General features: G+C 38.2%; 1 protein-coding gene across 3 annotated transcripts in view; it reads left to right on the top strand.

Annotated features, from left to right (window-relative positions):
• Positions 1-18,914, top strand: part of LOC125460994 (myelin regulatory factor-like protein) — a 57,479-nt gene that overhangs the window by 18,703 nt on the left and 19,862 nt on the right. For all 3 annotated transcript variants that reach the window (XM_048549250.1, XM_048549249.1, XM_048549252.1), the window contains 8 exons: positions 3,277-3,472; positions 7,580-7,659; positions 9,906-10,016; positions 10,278-10,368; positions 12,553-12,753; positions 13,133-13,241; positions 16,146-16,255; positions 17,401-17,561. In XM_048549250.1, the coding sequence (XP_048405207.1) occupies positions 3,277-3,472; positions 7,580-7,659; positions 9,906-10,016; positions 10,278-10,368; positions 12,553-12,753; positions 13,133-13,241; positions 16,146-16,255; positions 17,401-17,561 (1,059 nt within the window). The remainder of the gene's footprint in view (positions 1-3,276; positions 3,473-7,579; positions 7,660-9,905; positions 10,017-10,277; positions 10,369-12,552; positions 12,754-13,132; positions 13,242-16,145; positions 16,256-17,400; positions 17,562-18,914) is intronic.

Raw genomic sequence — 18,914 nt, 5'->3', positions numbered from 1 at the left:
TACCCATTATGTATTTATGTTTGACTTACAACTTTAAACATCTTTTCGACAAATCTTGCAAGTAGCACAGATGTTGAAACAATATACCCAGACTTTGCTTTAATACTATTATGATGTTTTCAATATCACCATCATTATTGGATAAAATCAACATCAACTTCAGGGGTCTGCATATGCATAATTAAATGTGGAAGTACAGATGTTGCTGCTAGAGATGACAAGCTCCATCGGAGGGTACGTTATTGCAAGATCACTGATTAAGTCAACATTAAATCACTGCTGAATGGATGAACCTAAAAAGAGTATTTACCATATTTACTTTCATAATAACACTACCTTTGCTATAAGTTTCAATTATTTCTCGCTTTATCTGTCCAATAGTTTAACTGCAGTTAGGGGTTTATGAACTACATTCACCAAAATTTTCTGATCTTTCTTGTTATTCCTAACCTCCACCCTCCTTGATTTGCAGAAAGATTTAGATAGTTTTGGAGAGTGGTCCAGGAAATGGCTGATGAAATTCAATGTGAGTAATTGTGAGGTTTTGCACTTTGGAAAAAAGAATACAGACATGGACTATTTTCTAAACAGTGAGAAAATTCGCAAATCAGAATGCAAAGGGATCTGGGAGTGTTGGTCCAGGATTCTCTAAAGGTTAACTTGCAGGTGGAGTCTGTAATTAAGAAAGCAAATGTAATGTTGTCGTTTATCTCAAGAGGGTTGGAATATAAAAGCAGCGATGTGCTTCTGAGGCTTTATAAGGCTCTAGTTAGGCCCCATTTAGAATAATGTGTCCAATTTTGGGCCCCACACCTCAGGAAGGGCATACTAGCTCTGGAGCGTGTCCAGCGGAGATTCACACGGATGATCCCTGGAATGGTAGGTTTAACGTATGATGAACGGCTAAGGATCCTGGGATTGTACTCGTTAAAGTTTAGAAGGTTGAGGGGAGATCTAATAGAAACTTACAAGATAATGTATGGTTTAGAAGGGGTGGACGCTGGGAAGTTGTTTCCGTTAGGCGGGGAGACTAGGACTCGTGGGCACAGCCTTAAAATTAGAAGGGGTAAATTTAAAACTGAAATGAGACGATATTTCTTCAGCCAGAGAGTGGTGGGCTTGTGGAATTCATTGCTGCAGAGTGCAGTGGAGGCCAGGACGTTGGATGCCTTCAAGGCAGAGATTGACAAATTCTTGATCTCTGAAGGAATCAAGGGCTACAGGGAGAGTGCAGGGAAGTGGAGTTGAAATGCCCATCAGCCATGATTTAAATGGCGGAGTGGACTTGATGGGCTGAATTGGCCTTACTTCCACTCCTATGTCTTATGGTCTTATGATTGCACTTTCTTGATGTTCTTGGCTAAAGTTACTTTCAAGTGATGTGGCAAATGAAACAAGTGTGTTGTGAGAAATAAAAAAACCTTTTCACACAGCAAGAAGTCAGGATATAGAATACATTGCCTGGATGTGTGGTGGAGGGAGGTTCAGTAGAGCTATTCAAGACAGCGTTATTTTAAGACATGGAGATAGGCAGCCAGATCGAATCAGCCTTCCTACCCCTGTTTTTACAACACAGTAAAATTAAAATACTCAATGACCCTCAAAATTGAGTCCCTTAGTTCCTAACCAGATTGTTTGAATAACTAGTACCAGACTGTGAATAATCAACAAACGAAATAAGTAACAAGTTATTAATAATAATGTTTTTAACAGAGCAAGGTTAAACCACGAAGTAATCTAATTAATGTCTCTGATTTAAAGTCAATCTTATTCGATTCTAGCTCCCCCTGCTGCAATGTCAAACAGACAGTTAAGGGAAAAAGCAAATGAAAAACACGAGATGTAATTGGCCAGTTCATAATCTATAATCTTTCAGACACATGAGATTATGTCTTGCTTGGTTTCTGAAGACATTGGTCAGTACAAAGAGCTTCCAGTAGGGTCTGAGGAATATTTACATATAACTGAGATTCTGTCCTCTGAAACTTTTAATAATTTGATAATGGAAAGATAACCAGGGAACAGCTAAACTTCTCTTCTGTAGTTTTGGCAGGAACAACCCTTCTGACTTAAACACCGTTCAAAAACCCGTTCAAAAACTTTAGTTTCTCTTGGTTAAACTGTTTGCCTCCCTATGAGGTCCCTGCTAACTTTCAAACATCTGCCATCTGTTTAGGCATAATGCTTCTCTGGAACCAGAATATTCAGGTTGATTCTTGCACAAACAATTAACTTGCACGCCTGGCTTGATTATTTTTTAAAAACAAACTGCTCAGAGTCCAAAGATCACCTTCACCTCTCAGCTCACAGCTCCAAACCAAAAAGGATTTTAACGAAAATGAAAAATCAGCATGGAAATGGAGAAGAGGCTGGAAACTGGCCTGAGATAATAGAACTAGTGCAAGCACATTGGACTGAATGGCTGCCCCGTACTGTAACGATTCTGTGATACCTCTATTTTCACTAAATAAATGAATGAACAATTTGAACCTTGTTCATGAGGTGCCCAACTGTCAGCGCAAAAAGTAAGATAGAAGCATTTGCATCCTCTTTCTGCCAGAAGTCCCAAGTGGGTGATCCATCTCAGATCATCCCTGAGGTCCCAATATCAGAAAGACCAATCTTCAGCCAATTAAATTCACTCCACTCCATCTGTGGGAATTCTTCAATTGGATTGGTTGATCAGTTTCCTTCTGTCTGCCCTACTTCCAGTCTCAACAGATCCCTTATGATTGAATTCACACTCTGTAAAGAGAGATACTGCACAGTAGAACATTGTATAACTTTATGAACATTATTTTTCGAGTTAAAGTGTGTGCTGGTCTTTCACCGCTGACCACAAAACCTGGGCCATTGCTTGTGGCCTTTGGAAATGTCACAGTATAATTCTTATATTTTCAATTTCAATGTCAGGTTCTTGCTGCTTGCTAGCACATTTTCTTTTTATTATTTCAGCCTACTACTTAAAGCTTTTAAGTCTAAATGTAAGACTGTCAGCTGTTGATCTATGCCTTTAATATAACGTTATACTTTAATAATTAGACTAAGGAGTACAAGAAAAATTAGATTTATCTGGATCATATTTTGTACAGTGGTTTTGAAAAACAGATCATAGCTTGAGGAGTTGCTTGAATCTTGATGATTATTGCTACAAAACATTTAGAAAACATTTTGTTCAATTTCATTAAAATAATTTCAAGTCATTTTTCGTTATGACTAGGATTATTCGTTTACACACGTCAACTTTTCACTTCTTGTCTTTGTCTTTATATTTAGACCTGCTCCAGGCTATAGAGTAGATGCGGACAAAGGATTCAATTTTTCTACAGTAGATGATTCATTTGTTTGCCAAAAGAAGAACCATTTTCAGGTCACAGTTCGTGTCAGTTTGATTGGATGTCCAAAATATGTTAAAACACCTCTGGGCCTTAAACCTGTTGAAAAATTCTTCTTGAAGGTTTTTGGAGCAAAGGCGAGTTTCAAAATTTTATTTGCTTTGGCAGTTGATTTAACTTGTTCGCAATTTCTCCTTGAGATTCAGCACTGGAAGGAGAATGATACATATTTCTCCAATCCCACCATATGACTGATGTCTTTCATCAGTAACACCATTCTAGTAAACCCCTTCTGCCTCTGACCTGAAATCTTGCTCAGTTAGTTGACGCCTAATCAACATTTAAAAAAGATTTAACATGACTTGTTTTTATTAATGATTGGTAAAAATATACAGACCTTGTGGGGAGAGGAAAAAAGTGGAAGAAGTGAAGTTGTTCTATGCACTAACCTAAACTGAATCCGATCTATTATTATTCATGAGAAATTGAAGGCAAATCAACAGCAACTGCCACATTCATTGTTTTTTCTGTGAACTGAAGAGATGGTAAAGTTCCTGTTGTCCTACATACTTATGAGGCTTTTAAACTGAAATAATAAGAACCTGCCAACTCAAATGGAGTTGGGCAAGAACTTTGGAAGTTGATTTAGCAAATCTTCTGTAATTTCCAAGCAGCTGTACAAGAGAGTGGAAGTATCTTCCTACAATTTTCACGTGATTGGGCTGGCTGAGAAGGATTCTTGTGAGCGCCTGATGTTCAGTGTTGCTATGGGTGACAGCAGGTCATTTTGAGAGTGAAAGAGTTGCAAAGCTGGAGTGATCAATTGCATGGTGTGTAAACCTTTTTGAACACTATTTGAAGAATAATTTACGAGGCTACTGGCTGCATTTTGTAGTAGCTGGTCTCTGCTGTGCAAAGCAACAAATCTCTTGTGACCCACCTGAGAAGCAGACTCCCCTGACCCTGTTGTCACCACCCTGAAAATGAGACTTTCACATCATTACTTTCGAAACAAAAAATCCTCATATCCCTTCTGTGGGTGCTATGTGCTTGGTGACTTAGCAGATGTAGGAATATGAAGAGTTTATCCAAGTGGAAAATTCTGATCCACAGTGATCTCTAAATCATTAAATTATTATTTTTCTTTCTGACCATTTCTTTTTGCTCTTTGAAATGCTCCAGTACACTAGCTGAAAACGGTAACGGGCAGTCTTGGCTGTTTCGTCTGGATATCCCCTGCAGTTTTTTGGTATATTTCTGTTTATCCTGAACCCCATTCATTGAAAGAAGCCTGTCTTCTCCTCCTTGAAATCCTTTAAAGATTATTGTTTGGAATCCATGCTGATGATTTGTTCCACACAATTAGCTATTTTTGTTTTTTAAACAAAAACATGTTTCTGTATTTTCTATTTTGTTTTGTTGTTCTTAATTTGTAAAACAAATGTAAATTACTCTTTGCACTTGAGTTCTATACCTGGTAGAAAACCACTTGAGAATCATTACCATGGTTGCAGAAGACCATTCAGACCATTGGGTCCATGCCAGCTCTTTCAAGCAATCCAACGTGCTTTATAATCCCAATTGTATCTCTGGAACTGTGCAAGTTGTTTTCCTCAGGTGCCTATTCAATTCATTTTCACACATCGTTCGAGGTTTTGCCTGATGTCACCCTCATAGCCAGTAACTTTCAGATTATTCTCACTCCTTTCCTCTTCTGTTTTGAAAAATTGTTCCTTCCCATCCCTATTGTACATTTTGCTAAAAACCTAACATAGAAGTATGTAAAATAGGAGCTGGAGTTGGCCATTCAATAAGATCATGGTTGATCATCAAACCCAATGTCCTGTTCTCTCTTTCTCTCCGTACCCTTTGATCTCTTTAGCTCTACCTAAGAACTTTATATAAATCCTTCTTGAAAACATTCAATGTTTTGGCCTCACTTGCTTTGAGGCAGAGAATTCCACAGGCTCCCTGCTCACTGTGTAAAGAAGTTTCTTCTGATCTTAGTCCTAATTGGCCAACCCTGTATCCATGAACTGTGAGTCTTTCCTCTGGGCTCCCTAGTGACCTGGAACACTCCTCACATTTACCTGGTCTAGTCCCGTTAGAATTTAGTAACATTTTAGGAGATGCCCTCTCATTCTTCTAAAGCCTAGTGTGTTTGGTCCTAACTGATCCCATCTCTCTTCATATGCCAGCCCCGCCATTCTAGGAATCAGTTTGATAAACCAGCATTGTACTCCCTCCATAGCTAGAACATTTTTCTTTAGATAAGGAGTCCAAAACTGCATACAACACTCTTCCCAAGGCCCCATACAACTTCAGCAAGACATCCTTGCTCCTGTTTTCAATCCTCACTTTGAGAGGACCAACAAAGCATTTTCCACCTTCCTGTCTGCTGCACCTTCATGCTTACTTTCAGCGACTGGTGTGCAAAGATGCTCAGATCTTGTTGCACTTCCTCCTTTCCCAATCTATCTCCATTCACATAGTAATCTGCCCCTCTGTTATTTGTTGCCAAAGTGGATAACCTTACATTTATATAAATTATACTTGATGTGCCGTGCATTTGCCCACTCACTGAATTTATCCAAATCACACAGGAGCATCTCTACACCCTCCTCACAGCTTACCCTCCCACCCAGCTTTGCGTTGCCAGCAAGCTAGGTGACATTGCATTTAGTTCCCTAATATAAAATATTTGTATATATTATTGTGAATAGCTGATGTTCAGCATTGATCCATTCAGTACCTAAATCTCTCCACTGCCTGCCACTTGGAAACTCTGTTTCCCTCTGCCAACCAGTTCTCTAATAATGTCAGTAAAGTACTCCCAATCCCATGCACTTCAGTTGTACATGCTAATTGATTATGTGCCTTTTCACAAGCCTCTGAAAATCTAAGTCCAAGCCATATCCACTGGCTGTCAGTTATCAGCTATGCTTGTTAAATCACCCAAACATCGCAGTAGATTTGTGCAGTACAATTTTGCTTTCATGAATCTATGCTGACTCTCACCGATCCAGTCACTATTTTTCATGTGCTATGCTCTGAAGTTTTCTGTAATGGACTCCAGTAATTTCCCCACTTCTGATGTCACGGTAACTAGATTGCAATTGTGTTTTACCTCTACCACCTTTTCTAAAAGGGGATTTACATTGACTACACTCCAATCCATAGGAATGGTTCTAGAATCTTGAATGATGACCAGCAATGCATCCATATTTCTAGGGCCACTTCCTTAAGTACTCTGAAATGTATTGGGCTCGGGGGAATTATCTGCTTTTCATTCCATTGATTTTACAAGACAATTCCCCTATTCGTACTGATTTCCTAGACCCTGTGTTCCCCAATGTTCATGGGATATCATTTCTGCCCTCCTTTGTGAAGATGGAACTAGAATGTGTTTAACTGGCCTGTCATCTTTGTTCTCTATTATAAATTCCCCTGTTTCTGACTGTAAAGGATCTACTTTGTTCTTCACTGATATTTTACTTTTTACATACAAGCTGATTATAAAAGCTTCTTAGGTATGTTCCCTGTTACATTGCCCTTGTGCTCTTGTTTTTCCCTTAATCAATTCCTTTGACCCCCTTTGCTGAAATCTGAGCTGCTCCCAATCCTCAGATCTGCTGCTTTTCTTGGGCCAATTTGTGTGCCCCTGCCTTGGATCTAATATCACCCCTAATTCCCATTGTTAGCCATGGTGAGCAACCTGTCCTTTTTTGTTTTTGTGGCAGACAGGAATGGACAATTGTAGTTTATCCATGTGCTTGTCATTGTCCATTCACCATCATCCCTTTAAGTAACATTCCCCAATTTATTATAGCCAGCTCATTGTACCATTGTAATTTACATTCTCTTTCGAGCAGTATCAATTTTCCCTTTACTGATTCTAATGGTAATCTGCCTTGAACTTCGACAAGCTCCCCTCTATGACCTCTCTTGTGGCTGTAACACTTGTTTCAATCTGCATCAACTTTCAACTGTAACCATAATTCTAATATTTTTCTCTACATTTCTTGTGCAAATATTTTTGCAAATAAACCAGAAGTACTTTAATTTCATCATCTTCAGACACCATACCCTCGTTTGCATTTTTTAAGTCTGCCACTCTGCACACTAATTATTTTTTCCATAATTTTTTATTGATGTTTTCAGCTAATTTTTCCTGTGTAACTTTGTAATATTTCCTTTCATACTTACAAGTGAAGTATTTACAGGATTGAAATGTCTCTTTGCAGGCTGAGACCACAAATCAGATCATCATCACCATTGAACAGTCTCAATCAGACCGGAGCAAGAAACCTTTTGATCCAGTCAGGTAAAATGCTTCATATTATTGCCGTTTTTTTGAGTTGTATGACATAATTACCTTTCCAATTTATGCTAAAGCCTCGAATATACAGAAAAACAGTTACAATCGGAGATTACATTTTGTTTTAAAGAGTAAGCCATACAGCAGTTTCCAGCAATAAATTTGTGACATTAAATGCACAAATCAGGAATGTCTTGTCTATTTTGGCCTGCTCCTAACCTACAGCAGAGAGCAGAATCTCTGGGACTGAAATGTGATGTATGAATTTAAAGTAGTCACTGACTAGAAACTCATTGGAAGAATTTGTCCGGTCAAGTCTGAACAATGTGTTAAGTCCTATGTAACTTATCTCCTCTTGAAAAATCAACATTTTACACATCTGGAATCTCATCCCTTCAGTTTTTATACATTACTGGAGATTTAATGGAAATTTTAGAAATACTTTTTCTGTCTCTTAGATCTACCTGGCATTTCCTTTCTGTCACTTTCTTTACAAGATTCAGGGGGAAACAGTTGCAGTGTGAAAATGTCACTGGGCTAATAATCCAGAACTTAAAGTTGATATTCTGGGAACATGGGTTCAAATCCCAATAATGATGAAATTAGAATTCAATAGAAACCAAATGGTTACAATGTAATCACTGTTGATAGTTAGAGATCTGGTTAACTAATATCTTTTAGAGGAAAAAAGGTGCTTTTCTGGGCGGCAAGGTGACTCAGTAGTCAGTATAGCTGCCTCACAGTGCTAGGGACCCAGCTTCGATTCCCCTTTGGCTGACTGTGTATGTGGAGTTTGTACATTCTCCCTGTGTCTCTGTGAGTTTCCTCCCACAGTCTAAAGATGTGCAAGGTAGGTGGATTGGCTGCGCTAAATTGACCGTAGTACCCAGGGATGTTTAGGTTAGGTGGGTTAGTCATGGGAAATGCAGGGATGGGGGAATGGGTCTGGGTGGGATGCTCTTTGGAGGGTTAGTGTGGACTTGTTGGGCCAAAGGGATTTTTGTAGGAATTCTACGATTAAATGCATCTTCAGACCCTCAATAACACAATTGAATTTTACCTGCCTTCTGGACCAAGCAAAGCCCACATCTTATAAATGACTAAAAACACATTTTAAGACACACTTCTTGATCAAGACTTGATGAGAGTTCTTCAATCCTGTTGGAAATAAGACTCACCTTTAATTATGTTGTTCACATATCTAAGATTCCTTGTAGAGAGCATTGGTGCTTATTTGAATGTCTATTGGTTGAAGCTTAAGATAAAAAATATTCTGCAGACAAGTGTAATTGATTAGAATCATTCACTTGCCACTCACTACTAAACCAAACACAACAGAATTACTCCAAATAAAATAAAGTATTTTGGAACCTAGTACTTAATAATTGCTGATACCAGAAGTAATGCAGCATTTGGTTTATAATTTGCTGAGCAAGCTGGCATTATTATCCATAGTTCTCAATTCTGCTTGGGTTCTGTTTAACTGCAGTGTCTCCTTACATTTGTGAAATGTTGTCAAGTTGTAATAGAAATACTTGTGACAAAAGGATTTGTAGAGCACCTGCGCTCGGTCCGTGACAAATGACAACACCTCCCAGTCACAACTTCACCTCCCCCTCCCCCTCCCCCTCCCACTCCCAGGTTGACATGTCAATCCTGGGCCGCCTCCCGTGTCACAACAACACCACCCGGAAAGTGGAGGAACAGCACCTCATATTCCGCCTTGGGAGTTTACAACCCAGTGGTCTCAATGTGGACTTTAGTAGCTTCAAAATCTCCCCACCCCGACCTCATCCCATGATCAACCCTCCTGCTCATCCCCACCACCTTGACCTGTCCGTCTTCTCTCCCACCTATCAGCTCCTCCCACCTTACTGACCAACCCCCACCATTGCCTACCTGTATTTACCTATCGCCAGCCCACCTACCTTCTCCAGCCCCAACCCTCCTCTCTATTTATTTCAGAGCCACCTAGCCTTCCCCCATTTCTGAAGAAGGTTCTCAATTCAAAACATTAGCTTTCCTGTTCCTCTGATGCTGACTGGCCTGTTGTGTTCCTCCAGCTTCACAATTTTATACTCTTGTATCTGTATGATTCTATTGTAAAGAGCTTGATATCCAGGTCGATTCAATGCTGCAAATCTGCAAGTTTCTGTTAAATAGTATTTTAGATAGAATATCTAACAATTAGCTTGCATTTTACTCAGAAACTTTCATGGTTTATACTGAATTCAGTGTTTTTTTTGAATAAGGATTGATTTGCCAGGAAACCAAACCACAAAAGTAACTTTAGGAAGATTGCACTTTGGTGAAACAACAGCAAACAACATGAGGAAGAAGGGTAAACCTAATCCTGATCAAAGGTATATGTGATCTATATATAACAAAATATAGAGACAGCATAGATATGTTGTTTGACACACTGTATTAATCACAACCTGAAAGGAAGGTCAACAGAAAGTATTGCTGATAAACCTGTTGGGCAAGTACTCATTGTTTCTTTGCATCTCAATTTTTGTCTTTTCAATGTTAATGATTTTGAAAAATGATCACTGAACTCATTGTAATGGCCAATGTTTAATAATGAAAGGATGTATTTCTAATCAGACTTTGTCCTGTTTTAGATACTTTATGCTAGTAGTTGGTCTGTATGCAGGCAGTCAAAACCAGAATTATTTATTGGCTGCTCACGCATCTGAAAAAATAATTGTGCGGGTAAGTATGATGAAATTCAGCTGCGTTTACCAAAATAACTTTGAATAAAATAGAAAATTATATAAAATTATTTAGCTAAAACTTAAAATTGGATCATTTGTCTCACGTTTATCAAAAGGCAAAAACATAATGAAATGACTGACAACAACAGCTGTCAAGATTTTTTAAACAAAATTTCAATCGTTATCACATTATTATGGTTGAACACAAGTGTATATTTTTAAACCATATTTATGCTTTTGTTGGTCATGTCTAATAGCAGTTATTTAGGGCCAGTCAAGTCCAGACCCATTTGGGACAGTGTGGTGATTTTTATATTTTAAAATTATACTTTATTCATAAAATATCTTCACATTTGTACAAAGCCACAACTGCAGTTTGGTTTTGCATAGTAGCATATCAAGGAAACTTGAATGCAATTACCCCCAGGGTCATGAAAAATGTTAAATGCTTTCATCAAATTACACAAAGTCCTCAACTTCCCTTTCTGATGAACTCAGATTAACGGAAGCTGTTGACCGGATTTCTGTATTTACCCAAAATTATTTATTACAAAAAAATCAGTTCTAAGCATGGGCAAACAAAATATGAATTATCAACTTATAACTCTACCCCTCCTTAAATCTCTACACACATGCAGATAGGCAATGAGGAATAGAACAAACATAGATGGTATTGGTTGAAGAAAAAAACTGTTAGAAGAACAGAGTCCAATAGCACTAGTTCATGGGATTTGATGAGTTGTCGTTTTGCTTCTTCAGAGTCTATGACTATTGTTCTAAGTCCTTCTAGTGTCTGGTCTTATTCTTCCAAGTCCTTTCAATTCTTTCCTGAAGACAGAGGGCAGTTGGCACACTAATTGTTCAGTATTTCCATCAGTGGTTACAAGTAGTGGCTAATAAGCAAATGGTGAGTGAAAACAGCTAGCTATCTTCCAGTTCTTTATTACTGTTCTGTATGGAAAGAGATGTGTTGTCTTTTTACAAGGCTTTGAGGCTTTCTGCTGCAGTAATGTTCACCTGTCCAGGAGCCAGTCTGAAATGTGTTGTCAACCAGTCCTGGTTGAAAGAAACAACAGTCTGCCTTTGGACAAAACTGCCCTGAACACACACTGATGAGTCTCCAGCATCATCTCTCTGTACCAGTCTCAATACTGGAGGAAGGCAACGCTACAAATACAACTCCCAGTGTGTTCCAGTAACTTGTTGTAAAACTGCAACATCTCTTTCCCCAATTTCCTTGGTAGATCAGATAAGTGAACAGACAGAGCCAACATGACTTTGTCAATGAGAAATCCTGTTTAACTAACTTATTCGAGTTCTTTGAAGATACAACTTGTCCTGTGGATAAAGGAGAACCTGTGGTTTCATTGTGCTTAAATTTCCAGAAGGCATTTGATGTCATGTTAAAGATCGTGTTGGGGTTAACAACTTGGCATGGATAGGAGATTAGCTAGTTAAATGAAAGCAGAGAGTTGCCTTCAGGCTGTTAGGAAGTCACAAGGGGTGTGCCGCAGGGATTGGTACTAGGACCTCAACTCTTTACATAAAAATGATTTGGATGAAGGGACCAGAGGTATTGTAATTAAATTTGCTGATGACACACAAAGATAGGTTGCTGTTGCCCTCATATAAGATATAGGTGAGGAAACATGTTCTCTTTGAGATTTGAGAGTCTTTGAGAGTTCCTTGCTCAAAAACAGTGTTGAAAAGTCTTTAAATATTTGAAAACTTAAGTGGATAGATTCTTGATTAACTGGGGAATGAAAGATTATCAGGAATATATAGTTGATGTTAAAATCAGATCAACCATGATCTTACTAAATAATAGGGAAGGCTCGAATTGTAAAGTTGCTTGTTTATAAGTTTGTAAGGCTGAATCCCTTTTCCCATTTTGGTTCACAACCAGAGTAAAAGAAAAACCAGTGTATTTACAAACAACACTGTGGTATTAGTCAGGATTAATTTTGCTGCTTGATGCAATGAAAGAAAATCATTTCTGCATGTTATGAAGGATTATCTTGAAATGTTACTTTTGCAATGAAAGAAAAGATAGCAATGGTCTTGTAATTTAATTTTACACATAAAAAGTTGCACAAAATTATTCCTTGATTACTTGTGTCTTGATATAATATCTAGAGCTCCCGTTCAGGAATTTGAAGATTTGTACTTTGACGTCTTTCAGGCTTCAAATCCTAGTCAATTTGAAAATGAACGTGTGGGGTCATGGCAACAAGGGAATGCTCCAAACACAATTATCTGCCATGGTCAAGTGGGAATCAATACAGATACTCCAGATGAGGCATTGGTTGTGTGTGGTAATGTAAAGGTAATGGGATCAGTCATGCATCCATCTGATATGCGAGCTAAACAGAACATTCATGAGGTGAGTACGCATTCAATGTACAAAGAAATTGATTTACTACTTCAGTGCAGTTGTCAGCTGTCAGAACGAGGGCATTTTCTCTCTTTCCCTTTCCCTCACATTCTAACCTACTTTGCTGAAGAGTAAGGTCATCAGAAACATTTCTGGTAGCGCATACATCTGAGAGAGCTTGCTATTAGGGAAGTGAAAGAAATTGTTGCTGCTGTTGCACTAAAAGAGTAGACAGCTTCTTCCAGAGGAAGAAAAATGTGAATCTTTTAATATGTTCAGAATTTCATGCCTTACAATCAGTTTTGCCAGTACTGTCATGGAAAGCTGTCTTTGCGTGACTTCTACAAAATGTAAGGACCTGATTCCTTGCAAGCATTTTATCTTGTAGGTTGATACAACAGAACAACTAAAACGGATAACACAAATGAGGCTGGTGGAGTACGATTACAAGCCTGACTTTGCATCAAAAATGGGAGTAGACCATCCTCATGAGACTGGTAATATGGCTCAGTTTTATTAAGTGTTCTGAAAATATTCCATAGAGTATCTTATTTTCATGCTATTATTGTTAATTTGGTGTGATGGGCGCATGTAAAAGCAAATACAGTAAGTGACATACATGACTACAGGCACCAGTGTGATAAGCATTTAATTGGTAAAGAGGACAGACCACAAAACTATTGTCTGTAATCTGTCTTTGCTTGTCTAATGGTTGCATCATTGGCATATCACAACAGGAAACCATATTAGGTTGGGGTTATAATGATCATAATAATTTCAGTGTGGCTAGAGGGACAGAATTACTAATTCCCATTTCTACACATGAGATATTTAATGTTCAGGGATCACTTGCTTTATGTGCATTATCAATTATAATTGTGTCGTAGTTTTGTGTAATGATCTAATTTGGTTTCATCTTATTTGATAATTATGATATTACTCATTTTTTTTTCTAAGTAGAGTCATATTATCTGCATCCCATGGTCAGAAGTGAGAATGTTCACTGATAATTGCACAATCTTCAGCACCATTTGTGATTTGTTAAATACTGAAGCAGTCCAGCTCCATTTGCAGCAAGACCAGACAGCTTTCAGGCTGGGCTGTTGAGTAACAAGTAACATTTGCACCACACAAATGCGAGGCAATAACTATCTCTAATGAGAGAAGCAAACCATTTCCCTTCACTAAATCTCCTGCTATTAACATGCTGGGGTGGGAGAGGGTAACAAGACATTACCATTGACGAGTAAATGATCTAGACCAACCATATGAGACCGTTGGTAAAAGTGTAGGCTAGAGGCTAGACATTCTGTAGCAAGTAACTTGCCTCCTAACTCACGATTTTGTCCATCTACAAAAAACAAAGCTGGAGTGTGGAATAGAAGATAATAAAGTGTGAAGCTGGATGAACACAGCAGGCCAAGCAGCATCTCAGGAGCACAAAAGCTGATGTTTCGGGTTCTAGGCCTGAAACGTCAGCTTTTGTGCTCCTGAGATGCTGCTTGGCCTGCTGTGTTCATCCAGCTTCACACTTTATTATCTTGGATTCTCCAGCATCTGCAATTCCCATTATCAACTGGAGTGTGGAATACTCTCCACCTACCTGGCAGAACAGGCTATAGTGCAACCCCACCAACACTCAAGAAAATCTGACAAAGTATCCTGCTTATTGGGAATCCTATTCTACTGGTTTCAAAATTCACTCCCTCCACCACTGCCAGACATAGCACAGGCTGTGTTACCTGCAAGATGTACTGCAATAACTTACTGAGGCTCCCTCAACAGGACCTTATAAAACCCAAACTCTTCCACCAAGATGATGCGGGGTCAGGGAAGGTGGTATCAGCATCTGCAAGTTCCAGTCCGAGCAGCACCATCCTGACTTGGATCTACATTACCATTCCTTTTACTGCTGCTGAGTCAAATTCTCAGAACTCAGTCACTGAAAGCAATGATGGTGTATCTACTTCACCTCCCCCTCCATTCTCCAATAGTTGAAAATTCACACATAGCTGCAATAATGGTTAATCTCTACATCTTTTACATGGGGTAACTGGGTTAATTTATCTTCTATCAAACTGTATTGTCAGTTAATATCTCTCAGTTTGTATCCTTTTTTGCACTTGTTTGTTACTGTGCTGCCAAAACAACATAGCTTACCCCTTCTACTAATGTATTATGTGACAAATTCCCACTTCATCCTGTTTGTTTTAACCTGTCATGGAAATACATAGCGTATACAGAATCCAGAAACTAGTAATGGCAGGTTAATGAGCTAGGAAAATTGATGTCTCTGTATACATTTTGGTCAGGAACAAATTTTAACCATTCACTTGCACCGTAGTACTTTGCCCATTTATCTTAATTTCTTGTCCTTGCAAACAGTTTCTCCAAAAGCATTTTGTTACCATTTACACAGCATCTTTTGGTGCTTTTGCTACATGTAAAGTATCTCTTGTTTTCTGGGTGTTAAAAGTTTGAGAAGATTTCTGGCTGTCTCAAATTAGGAGCCTTCAGTATAGGTCACTAATAAATCTAACAAGAAACTCAGAAATACTACTCAATTGAGGTATAAGAATATAGACCACTCTACCAGATGGAGGAGGTGATGTAAATATCAAACCTGCACTTTAGGGGAGGGCGGCATGGTGGCTCAGTGTTTAGCAATGCTGCATCACAGCACCAGGGACACGGGTTTGATTCCACCCTCGGGCGACTGTCTGTGTGAAGTTTGCACATTCTCCCTGTGTCTGCGTAGGTTTCCTCCCATAGTCCTAAAGATGTGCAGACTAGGTGGATTGGCCAGGCTAAATTGCCCCTGGTATTCAGAGGTGTGTAGATTATGAGAGTTAGAGGGGTATGGGTCAGTGTGGAATGCTCTGAGGGCCAGTGTGGACTTGTTGGGCTGAAGGGCCTGTGTCCACACCATAGGGGATTCTATGATTAAATAACAACAAATATGCTGGTATATTTTGTGACTGTATTGAATTCCTTAAGATGGAATTTAATTTGTTTGACCAACACACTGTTTATTTCGGGATGTGATACTGTTGTAGAAAATTTGTTCATTCAGCGGGATGCAATTAATTCAATGGCTAAAAGTAAACCAGTGTTGAATTGATGTCACGTTTAGTGATGCTTGCTACACCAATAATTAAGGAAACTGGACTTCTTTTACATATGACAATCTTTAAGATGAGATTATAAAATATTAAACTGTTGAATCAATATCAGGTTTAAAAACAACTTATAAAATTTTAATCTAATTCTGAAATATGAATGAAATACATTAATATGGTTCACTTTTATAATGACTTTATAAAAATGCTTATAATGCTAATTGCATGGTGTAATCTTCAAGTCTAGCAAGCTTCATGCCTAATGATCTTTGTTTTAAACAGGTATAATAGCGCAGGAAGTGAAGGAAATCCTACCAACTGCTGTAAGGGATGTCGGGGATATCACCTATACCAATGGTGACAAAATAGAGAATTTCCTCATGGTTGACAAAGTAATAGAATTTGGATTTTCTAATATTTGTGACTATTTCAGATTACAAATCATTCAAAAATATTGGCAATTCCTTTGACTTCAATCCACAGACTCCTTGGCATTTAGCCTGTTAGTACTTGAATCAACACTGATGCCTGAGTTTAATTCTTTAATTCTTCTCTTGAAAAGCTGTCTGTCAGCATGTTAACAAAACTGTTTGGACATATGCTTGCCATGAAAGATCTTCTGAAAAAAAATCACAAGGGAGTGATTGGAACCCAATTTGTATTTGATAATTGAGAAACTAGTTGAGACTTTTAGTGAAATTAAAGCCAGATTGCACGCTACGACATTTACAAATATCTAATGAAGATCAAATGAATGTAGAGTTGTAAGACACCTTTCACTCATTCATTTTTATAACATTGTTTAAGTACTCATTGTGAAGAATGTGAAATTGTTAACTTCTAATACGATAATTGCTTATTGGTTTCAGCCTTTTTTCATTCTAAGATAAATATGGTTTGCAATTTACTCCAGCATGCTCCAAAAGACCTGCCTTTAGCACAAAAGACTAAGACAAGAGGATGTTTGTTCAACTTAATTTGTTTTCTTAAGATCATGCCCAAGGCTTGTTCAATATTCTCCTGCATTAAAATTAATTTTGCATTTCTGCACTCTCTAATTAAGAATATTCTCTTTCCTGTACTGAACAGCTTTACCAAGACTCCATTCACTGCACTAGTTGTCAGTCTATTTCAGCGGCTTTAAAACTCCTCTTGTATTCTATTTTATTATTCAGACCATCACCTTGAAAAGACTCATTTTATATGATTCCAGCCTTAACAAATCCAGCAAATTTACTTTGATACCACCATTGTTTATACCAAACGCACACATAGGGAACTTATGAATGAACTATCAAACACACATAAAAGTTACTTAAGTTAAAGCAGATTCTCATTCGAATATTTTTAGCCCAGTGGTTGTCATGACGACAACTTAAGCCTTCTCTCTGTTTACAAGACATTTGATTGGGGGTTAATGATTGTAAAGAAAATCGATGCTGCTATTAGTCCTACTGTTACTCCAACTGTTGTGCAGATTTGTGGATTTCTCCCCTTTTTTTGTCAGCTGAAGGAGAATGTTGTTTATTTCCCACAGGAACAGATTTTCATGGAGAATGTGGGAGCAGTGAAAGAATTATGTAAGCTAACTGACAACTTTGAAAAAAGAATTCAAGAATTAGAAGTCTGGAACAAAAATCTTGCCAAGCTGAAGTGGATTGGGAGTGTGAAATCTAGGACAAATGATAAACACGGCAGGTGTGTATACTAGATACCAAAGTGTAGAGCTGGGTGAACACAGCAGGCCAAGCAGCATTTTAGGAGCACAAAAGCTGACATTTCGCGCCTCGACCCTTTATCAGAAATGGGGGAGGGGAGAGTGCGCAGAAATAAATAGGGACGGGGGGAGGTGGATCGAAGATGGATAGAGAAGATGATAGGTAGAGAGAAGACAAACAAGTTAAAGATTCCCGAGTACTTTGCAATTTATGTCCTGTGTTAATGAACTTCACAGGAAAAAAGAATTATCTTTGTGGCCCTAAGTGGGCAATTTCACTGCAGAATGTGGCATTTGACCACATAAGAATTTCCATAGTTCTGTAGTGATTTGGCAAGTCGAGCCAGAAGAAGAGAGAAATCCACAAAAATGACCATGTATTCCCAGGTTTTGGAATGAAGCAATTCTCTGAAGTTCCCATCTTAATTATTATTGGTATTTGGTGCTGAAATTGCTTACGGAAGGCTGATGTTAAGAGGAGTAAAGTAGTCTAATATCAGTCAATGGACAATCACTCACACTAAAATTATCTGGGGAATGCCAAAGTCCTCTTTGCCGTGAAGCTGGATGAGTGTCCATGCAGCAAAAGAGAGGGAAACTAAATTAATGTAGCAAAAAAAATTAAAAGAAAGGTTGCATTTTGTTTAACAGGTTATTTCTATGACCATTGCATCGTAGTATTACAATTATATACTGTTATACTGTTCAACTAATTTGTAAAAGTTACTAAAATATTGCTAGAAACATATTCTATAATATGATTAATTACATCATTTGGCTGTGTGAAACAGCATATTAATAATTCATCACAACAATGAATATGTGCCCGTGATATTCTGTATTCTTTCTCAAATCAGAGATAATATTAGCTTTATTCATAGAACATAGAACATAGAACAGTACAGCATAGAACAGGCCCTTCAGCCCACGATGTTGTGCTGACCATTGATCCTCATGTATGCACCCTCAAATTTCTGTGACCATCATGTTTTTAAAAACCTTTCCTTTCTCTCTGTTTTATTTATTTAAAATGTATAAATAAGATCGTAGATTGAGAGAATGCATGATTGTGTTTTTATGTGGGTTCTTTGAGTCCTCGTTTAAGCTCAGTCCAGACTTCTTAGTAACTATTAAACGACATGTTTATTATTGCACTATGCTGGTTCAGGCATCAACACAGAGTCCTATGCTGTGCAGTGTCCAACAGCTTATTAGAGCGTGAGCATATGAGTTCTGAGATCTCAGTGACATCACCTCAGATGTTCATGTACAAATCCATGAAACTCTATCTCTGCAAGAAGCTGGCATCCTGCTGAATGCTTCCTTTTATTCTG

The sequence above is a fragment of the Stegostoma tigrinum genome, chromosome 18, assembly GCF_030684315.1.
Source record: "Stegostoma tigrinum isolate sSteTig4 chromosome 18, sSteTig4.hap1, whole genome shotgun sequence".
Lineage (NCBI taxonomy): Eukaryota > Metazoa > Chordata > Chondrichthyes > Orectolobiformes > Stegostomatidae > Stegostoma > Stegostoma tigrinum.
The sequence above is the reverse complement of the archived record's forward strand: the minus strand, read 5'-3'. Positions and strand labels throughout refer to the sequence as shown.